General features: G+C 41.1%; 1 protein-coding gene across 1 annotated transcript; it reads right to left on the reverse strand.

Moving 5' to 3' along the window:
• Window positions 1-791: 791 nt before the first annotated feature.
• On the reverse strand, window positions 792-3,207 carry LOC115682743 (60S ribosomal protein L11-1). Its single transcript, XM_030607061.2, has 5 exons — window positions 3,089-3,207; window positions 2,864-2,971; window positions 2,690-2,732; window positions 1,570-1,765; window positions 792-1,129 (listed from the first exon to the last, which is right to left on the reverse strand). Exons 1-5 carry the CDS (start codon window positions 3,089-3,091, stop codon window positions 931-933), a joined length of 549 nt encoding a protein of 182 aa, XP_030462921.1. The 5' UTR covers window positions 3,092-3,207; the 3' UTR covers window positions 792-930.
• Between the last annotated feature and the right edge of the window lie 5,957 nt (window positions 3,208-9,164).

Below are 9,164 nucleotides of genomic sequence, written 5' to 3' on the forward strand. Positions count from 1 at the left end.
GCGCGTGGACTGTACGGACGGCGGGGGGGGGGGGGGGGGGGGGCCCTCAATCGGTTGCTGTGCGCTGGCGCTGAGCGGGACTGGCGGCGGTCGGGGGAGCCGGGCCGTCGTTGACGCCGGTGGGCCGGAAATCGGCGGGCTCCGTTGCGCCGTTGCACAGGGAAGAGCAGCGTTCGCCAAGAATCGAGTAGTCAAGTCACAATTTCTATCTGAATTTTCATCAACTAATCATCAGCAGTACAACCCGTTCCTGTAAAAAACAGAGAAGTAATGTAATTCGTAATAATCAATAAATCGACATTGAACTCTCGGTCACGCCCGTTAAAATGTTTTACTGGAATTTATTCCCGAATTTTAAGTGCGGAGGCGGGCGATCGACCAACGAAAGGATTAAACTTTTTCATCGCGGATGCATGTACATCTGTTGCAAGTGCAGTACCCATAATCTTCTTTTGGCCATGCCGTATCGTATCCACTCCATTAGCTTACATTGACAGAGAGGAAGTTGAGATTCGTTCACTTCATCCAAAGGGATTGCTCGCATTGATCAAGTAAATGATGGTTAACATAAAACTTGCTTAGCTTGCTAGGAAATAGCTTGAATTATCAAGTAAATGAGCGTTAACACGAGACTTGTAGAGTGCGGTATAATTGGGTAATTGTAGAATAGAAATTAGTCGGATTAGGGTCCCAATGCAAAGTTAGTTCATTCGGCCTTTTAATCCAAAGCCACGGGTTGTAATTTTGCGCAAACTAGACCATCGAAACTGAGCATGAAACAATGAAAGAGGTGGCACAAAAACATGTTCCTCATAAGCAAAACTGATACATAAAAGCACCTGTTCCTGAGCAAAAATGGCGACCAGATCTTAATTCGCGACTTGAACAAATAAAGGGAGAGCGAGCAGACTTCTTAGAATCTATAAGAGCCTAGCCGGTGATATTCTGGGACTTGTTAAGGATAACACCTTCGTATTTAACCTGGAACCACTTCATGGCATCCTCCTTGGTGACCCTGTGCTGGATCCCGACGCGAGACTTGCACCTCCGACGGCGGCCAACTCTGTAACCAGGCCGTTCCAGCACAACATAGAAATCCATTCCATAAATACCAGTCGAAGGGTCATACCTAGGAAAGAAGGAAACACAGTTGTTCAGCAAGCAAGGCATGAAATAGATTATGCTGGAAAGTTGAAGCACTGAGAAGCAACAGTCTGGACCGGTAATCATTATATAAAAGCAGTTATTGATGGTTTCCTTGGTAGCTTATTTAGGAAATTAGAGAGGTAAATTAGTGTTCGACCAAGTGCAGCATGTAGAGAGTGCTCAACAGACTGAATGAACTGACTGGCTGCCGGCAGACTAAAATTGACTGTTGAGTTGCGGATACTACAAGGACAACTAAGGAGATAGAAGCCTTATGCAAACTCTAATTTACTTTCTCATGAAATGTGTTATACACTCCTTGCATGAGCGCACACTGGGATGTTAATCGCACATAATGCAGCAATTCTGAGGATGATGAAGATGAAATTCCCAATTGAAATTTGGTGGGTTGGATTGACTTACTTAATACCAAGATCAATGTGCTCCTGGATACCAAAACCAAAGCAACCAGTGTCACTAAAGTTCCTTCGCAGCAGCTCATATTCCTTCACCTTCAAACCACTCTCGAGAAGCTGCATTGCTTTTTCACCCCTGACAGTGACATAACATGCGATCTTCTCATTACGCCTGATTCCAAAAGAACGAACGGTGTACCTAGCTACAGAATAAAACATCGAACAACAGAAAATGTACATTAGATGACATAGGGGAAAACTCCCAATAGGCAAACAAAGCAATTCATAAGGTACCAATAAAGGACAAGTAGCTTACTGCATGCAATGTGCACTAATTTCATATGACATGTATGCATTAACATGTGCATTTGGGGAAAAAACAGAGCAAAGGTAATAATGTTCTTGCACTCTCAAAAAACAGTGGTCAGAGGGCTGCCTCTAGATCACACATAAGAGACATAACACCAATAACAGTGTAATGGAGCAATCTGAAGGAGTTTAGGACCGCCATTGCAGTTCAAGTGATCTCCATTTCAGCACATGCATCAGCATTTTTTAAAACTCTCAGGTGCTATCAAAAACTTTCTGAGTTAATTAACATGTATTATCAAGACAAACATTTATAGCCACGCCATCTATCAGGGGCAAATCAACTGCATCAGTGCTTGGAAACCAGCTCCTAATTCTCTGCTCCAGAACCTTAGCTATAACTGAAATCAAAAGTAAGGAGCAAAATCTCAACTTTTTCTCTCTTTCCAGAGATTCTCAACAAAACCAAGAAAAAACTCGGGGACACCCTTTAGATAAAAGGTCTTTAACAAATGTTCTCCTCCGCCAACTCCAAGTGAGTCACAGTAAAACCGACCCGACTTTTCCTAATTGGTCAAGGGCATCTTCAGCTAGCGTCCACCCACCAAATATCTATACTTAGAACAGCTCTTGTTACATCCTTCCCAAAGTCAATATCCAGCTCAAGATAAGCCAAGCGGAAGAATTCAACACATTAACTCTTAACCGAAAAAACAGAACACAAAACAGCATTGGACCCGGATTTTCCTAATTCCTACAATCGACATCAGAGACACGAAAACAAATGACGCCGAATCGAATCGGGATAAAGGAACAACCTTTGGAGAAAACAGGGGTCTGGCCGCTGAGCTGCTCCAACACCTGCGAGCCCCATCAAGTGGCGAGACCCGAATCAGCAAGGGACGAATTCATGATACAACATAACCAGACAGCAACGGATAGACAGATACAGAAGTCCCACACGGGTGCGCCCGCGGAATGAGACAAGTTACCTTGGAGGCCCTGGTGAGGCGATCTCCGCTCTCGCCGACGGAGATGTTGAGGACGAGCTTCTGGACCTTGATTTCCCTCATGGGGTTTGACAGCTTCCTCTCCGACGCCTGCTCCGGTTCCGGCATTTCCCGAGGGACGCAACGAAAGGCAAGAACTTGATGAGATCAACCGGACACCTAAAGACCAACGCTGAAACTCGGATCGAGAAGGGGAGAGAGACTCACCATTGGAACGTCACGAAGCGCGGCGGCAAACGAAAGGGAACGGAGGTGGAGGAGATGGAGAGAGAGAGAGTGTGTCTGAGAATGGCCAAGAACCCTAATTTGGCTCTTCTAGGGTTTTTTAGTCGAAGGACTCTTGTAGAGTTCGATGCCCAAGTGGGCTTCTTTGTCCATTTGCTGGCCCATGATATTTTTCCTTAGGCCCATGAAAAATTATATTATTTTATATATATAAAATTAATGTCGGATTTGAGAGAATGTTCGCTCCAATGCTCGTCATGTGGCATTTTATGTGTCGTCTATGACTGTCACGTGACGTGATTTTACCATATGACTCATATTCGATCGATAAGCGGTCAATCTATTGATTTTCCATCCCTAAACTTTCATCTCTCATTATCTTTATAATTCAAAAAAATGAATAAGGAGGAGATGTTTCGCTGTACAGTTTTAAATCACGTGGCTAATTCGTATCGCTCCCGAAACATCTCTCTTGCTAGTTTGGAATTGGAAAACGAATAATGCATGAAAAAAAAGTTCCATTGATAACCGAGGTATGGATGAGGTTTCCATCGCTTGTAAACTCTTTCTTTATCTGTAGAAATCGTAGCCCTCTCGACGTCCGAAAGGAACTGGAATACCATTCCCGCTCTCCACTTGTTTGTTGATCTTCTTTCCCATACGGCTTCTCTTATTTTTTTTTTGTGGATACGTGTTGAAAATGTTCTTTGGGTTTTTCAATAATCACAATGTTAGTGTGCTACCTAGGGATTAAGGGTGTTAATGAAAAAGGACTTGATTGCACGAATTGTGACACATTTAAAATTGAATGGCTATTTAATCCATGGGCAGTTTTCGTCTTTTTGCTTCTTGTTTTTTACTTTTTTTTTTTCCTTTGTAATAAAGGACATTCTAAATTGCGAAAAATTCTACATTTGTAAAGAAATAAGTAACTACATCATCTTGGCATATTGACTATTAAACGATATAAGCTTTTTCCAAAAGTTGTCGCCTAAATGGATGAGGAGATATTCGATAATCTTGATAATTGTTGCTTTAACACTCTAGGAGCAGTCAATATTCGTCCCTCTGGTTATACTCCAGGAGCCGGCGAGGGCCACCTCGTCAAGGTTAGAGAATTTGAGATTCAAAATTAGGCCTTTAGATTTCAAATTTTCACAAAAATAACCAAAGGTTAACTTTTTGTCAAACCAAAGAATTTAACCTTTGGCTGAAAAAATTAGGATTTCATGTTTTTAATTTTTTTAGGGACGGTGAAATTTAGAAGTCTCGAAGTCCATTAAAATAATTTCAATCTATGAAGCCTCAACAGCTGATCCATCATTTAAAGGAGTCTTTTGATAACCATTATGTTCTCGAAAACAATTTATGCTAATGGTTTTTTTGTGGATACGTGTTGAAAATGTTCTTTGGGTTTTTCAATAATCACAATGTTAGTGTGCTACCTAGGGGATTAAGGGTGTTAATGATAAAAAGGACTTGATTGCACGAATTATGCAAGTTTAAAATTTGAATGGCTCAATTAGACCGCAGGCATAAGTTTAAGGACCAAATTGATCTTGTTATTTACTATTTTTATTTTTCGTTTGTAATAAAGGACATTCTAAATTGCGAAAAAATTCTACATTTGTAAAAGAAATAAGTAACTACATCATCTTGGCATATTGACTATTAAACGATATAAGCTTTTTCCTAAAAAGTTGTCGCCTAAATGGATGAGGAGATATTTGATAATCTTGATAATTGTTGCTTTAACACTCAAAAAATAATAGGAGTAGTCGATATTCGTCCCACCGGTTATACTCCAGGAGCCTTATTGACACCCGAATTTTTCCGACCGTCAAGGTTAGAGAATTTGAGATTCGCCTTTAGATTTCAAATTTTCACAAAAATAACCAAAGGTTAACTTTTTGTCAAACCAAAGAATTTAACCTTTGGCTGAAAAAATTAGGATTTCATGTTTTTTAATTTTTTTTAGGGACGGTGAAATTTAGAAGTCTCGAAGTCCATTAAAATAATTTCAATCTATGAAGCCTCAACAGGCGATCCATCATTTAGAGGGTGCGTTTGGTAACCATTATGTTTCCGAAAACAATTTCTACTAAGAAATGGTTTTTTTTATTCCATTCTCGGAAATAATTTATAAGTATTTGAAAGCGTTTGGTAACTGCCCAAAATTTCTATTCCTGAAATAGAAAAAGAACATAAATGCGTTTGGTAACTGTACAAAATTTCTTTTTATTAATAATATATAGAAATTTTTAATATTTCTTTCTCTTTTTTTTTCTTTTCTTTTTTTCTTCTTCTCCTTCCTTGGTCCATGGTCGACGAGGACGAGGGCGAGGGCGGGACCCTCGTGGCCCTCGCCCAGGCCACAAGCCGCCCTTGTTGGATCTAGCGAGGGCGGCCCTCGCCCTTACCGGCCACCGGCCAAAAAAGAAGAAGAAGAAGAAAAAAATTTCTTTTTCATTTATGATTCTTATTTTCAGATGATTCTTAATTCTGTTCCAAAATCGATTCTGAAAATAAATTTGTGATTGGGAATAAAAAAAGTTATCAAATGAATTTATGTTCTTTTCTTATTCTCGAAAATAAAAAAATAAAATAAGGCACGATTTGACAGATTACCAAAGAGGCCCACAGTACCACACCCAACACCGTAGGATTTGAGCTCACGGCCCTCGAGATCGCGCAACCATATAAAACCTTAGCAAAACCTAGGTTTTCAACTCGTGGAGATGGGAAGCGGCGGCACAAGGGGCTCTCGCTCTCTTCTCCTCATGGTTCCCTCTTCTCAGCCTCACACGACCCTCAACCAACCACCTCCGTCGTTACCGGCCGACGACCTCCAGCCGGCAGCGTCCACTTCCCTTTTCCGATTCCAGCATTTCCGGTGAGTTTCGCTCAGTCATTTAGTTCGGGTTCTGTTTTTTTTTCCGAGGATCTCGGCCCGGAGACCTTGAGAGGCGGCCGGCCGCTGTTCGACTCGTTCGAACTCGCCCCTATAGCCGTCGTCTTCGAGCCGGGTAGGAGTCTCCGAGATCGAACGCTCGTCCGTGCGAACCCGCTCTTGGTCTGCCCTGTTCTGTTTAAAGGAGGAGCTGAGCTCTCGGTTCCACGGGTTCTTGAGTGTTTTGTGCCCGACTGGGTTGATTTCTTTGATGTCGAGCATCTCCTGATGATTGTTTGGCTCTAGATCTGGGTTTCGAGCTCTTAAAAAAGGGTCAATATCTCCTCCTCACTCTTTGCTCACCACTCATTCGACAAAATGTTCGAACCAAGTTCATGTAGATTTTCCTCCGATTTGACATAAGTCACTTAGTTATAATCTTTCCGTAAACTTGGTATACGATTTTATTTCTCCTTTTTGAACGTGACCGCATTTCCTTTTCTTTTTCTTTGGGTGTTTTTCTGTGTTTCATCAACGTAGGCGTCCGGTCGAGACAAAGCCCCTTAGCTTTCTGTTGTTCATTCTCTTTACGTTCGTGAAAGTGCAATAGCCGACGGCCCGAATGTGGCGGTAAGGGCAATAGCCGTAGATGGGTCATGGTGATGGCGACAACGACGGCCCGAATGTGGCGGTCGGGAGCGGGTTCCGACGAATGAGCGTTGATGCTCAATTTTTTTAAAAACTTTTAATGAAAAAATCGAAAATAAAAGAATAAAATCAGAAAATGCTTAGAAATAGACTTTATTAAGTTTTTGAATTTCAATGATAAGTTAATAGAGCTTTTAGTTTAGGGGTTTTGGTGTATATCTGTAATATGAGTTTAGTCACAGGAAATTAATCTTTCGGAGAATAAATCAAACTCAATTTGACTTTTAGCTCGTGGGGTTGCTGTTGCGGACCTTAGAACAAAGCTATGTATATTCTTTGCTCGACTTGTATTGTGTTTTATTTTTCACGTTTACTTACAATACTTGATTGTTAATTTCCTTTGTAGGATGGCTAAGACTAGTTTTGGATCATAATAAACCCCCCTCAAGTGACATCGCGGTCTTTAGGATCGTAATTAGCATGATCAAGAGTGAATGACCACTTAAGAAACAACCAAACTAGTTGGGTATCGAAATGGCGCTAATAGAAACATTAGCATAATCAAGCCCCCTATTTAGAATTGCTGGTTCCATGAGAATTGAGACGACGATCTTGCGTCTCATATGGTTTCCAACTACTCTAATAGGGTAGTGGCGGCTCCTAGAAATACTTAGGTTGTTAAGAACTTAGATAAAAATTCCAACATCTTTCGGGAAATCATGTGAAGTTTTCACCTTCTCGATGGACTATTTGGATCGTCTTATGGGTAATCCTCTAAAAGGGCAGCTAACAGTAGCTTCTCCTTAATGATCATGTGAGGTAAGAAGGTAAATTGCATCGAGTAGATCGTTGGCATAAAAATTCTTGGGTAAGATTGGATTGGTGAGCCCATAAATGCAGTGTGATGAACCTCGAATCCTAGGTAGAATTTTCCTCTATTTGAGAAGTCTAATGCCCAATTCACCTAAGTCAGGATCCTTTTCCTGAACATATCGATGTCAATAGCATCAAAAGCATTATCATTTTCTACATCGTTCATGTCAATTAACAAAAGCTGAAGTCCGTAAAATTGGACTTGATCGACTAAGAACTAATTTTGGACCGTGGAGGGAGCCGTTCATTAGAAAAAAGCCTATGAAAATACATTCATGTTCATCCTCGAGGAATCCATAGAAAAAAGTAGGGGTGATCGGTTCCCGATCCGGTCCGGTTCCGAGTGGAACCGGGAACCGGACCGGGAGAACCGGTTCCCAATTTTGGGAACCGTGGATCGGACCGTTTGGTCCTAGGATCGGAAACCGGACCGGACAGTTGGTCCGGTCCGGTTCCGATCCGGTCCAACAGAACCGATCACTTAGGATTTAGTTTTTGTTTTGGTCAAATACTTAGGGTTTAGTTCACATTATACTAATTTATATCAATGAAGTTCACTTAGAGTTTAATTCACATTTTACTAATTTTTATCAAAGAATTATGTCAATAAAGTTCACTTAGGATTTAGTTTACATTTTATTAATTTTTTTGAAGAAAAAATATGTCGGTCCGGTCCGGTCGGTCCGGTTCCCCCTTGGAACCGGGAACCGAACCGCCCGGACACCGGTTCCATTTTTAAGAACCGGGAACCGGACCGGCACCCCTTAGAACCGCCCAAATAGTGTCGGTCCGGTCCGGTCCGGTCCGGGCGGTTTCCGGTTTGGGCGGTTCCATTTGCACACCCCTAGAAAAAAGCCTATGAAAATACATTCATGATAATGCTTTTGATGTTATCGACATCAATATGTTCTGGAAAAGGATCCTGACTTAAGTGAACTGGCATTAGACATCTCAAATAGAGGAAAATTTTACCTAGGGTTTGAGGTTCATCACACTAGGATATGCACTAAAGAGGAAAGTTTGCACATCAAACAAGATTTTATAAAGTACTGCAAGAACTATTTGACCTAGACCGATATTGAGATCATGAGAGAGGGCATACTCTATATCATTGAATGCTTTAGAGGCAATTGAAGAAGGATGATAAAAAATATATCGTGAAAGTCAATAAACGAGGAAAGCAGTATGTTCCTTGGAAATAATTTAGCCCATTATATTTAGCGAACCTGTCAAGAAAAAGCCTCTTAGGGAGGGAAGGTCGAGACAAATCGAGCAATGAAAGTGTGGGCAAAGAGCCCAAAACGGCAAAGACCGATAAGAGCTCACACATCTAGTAAGGTAACGGGACTACCAATGAAGATGAGTATAGCAAGGTTAAAAGATGAGCAACAGATTTTCAAGGCAGACTTGATTTGAGCTTGGCGCTAGAGTATCAACCTCAATTACCATTGAAAGAATCGCTCATCAAATGATGGAAAAGAGTTAAAATGGATAATTAGGGATGGATCTAATGAGATCACATATGAAATCACAATTGATTAAGAGAACTTCCGTATAATATCGAGGATAATATGCAATGAATTCATAAGAGAAGGAAGCGACTTGTATGGGCAAATGATATATGATATATCATTATTTACAAAAAAA

The sequence above is a fragment of the Syzygium oleosum genome, unplaced genomic scaffold, assembly GCF_021117445.2.
Source record: "Syzygium oleosum isolate NSW1041296 unplaced genomic scaffold, Sole_v2.1 Sole_v2.23, whole genome shotgun sequence".
NCBI classification, from domain to species: Eukaryota; Viridiplantae; Streptophyta; class Magnoliopsida; order Myrtales; family Myrtaceae; genus Syzygium; species Syzygium oleosum.

Bases quoted from the DNA above. Each gene is read 5' to 3' on its own strand.
- LOC115682743 (XM_030607061.2), bottom strand. The intron at 2,733-2,863 runs GTAACTTGTCTC...TGGGGCTCGCAG, and splicing joins GCCTCACCAGGGCCTCCAAG to GTGTTGGAGCAGCTCAGCGG. The intron at 1,130-1,569 runs GTAAGTCAATCC...CTTCTTTCCTAG, and splicing joins CACATTGATCTTGGTATTAA to GTATGACCCTTCGACTGGTA.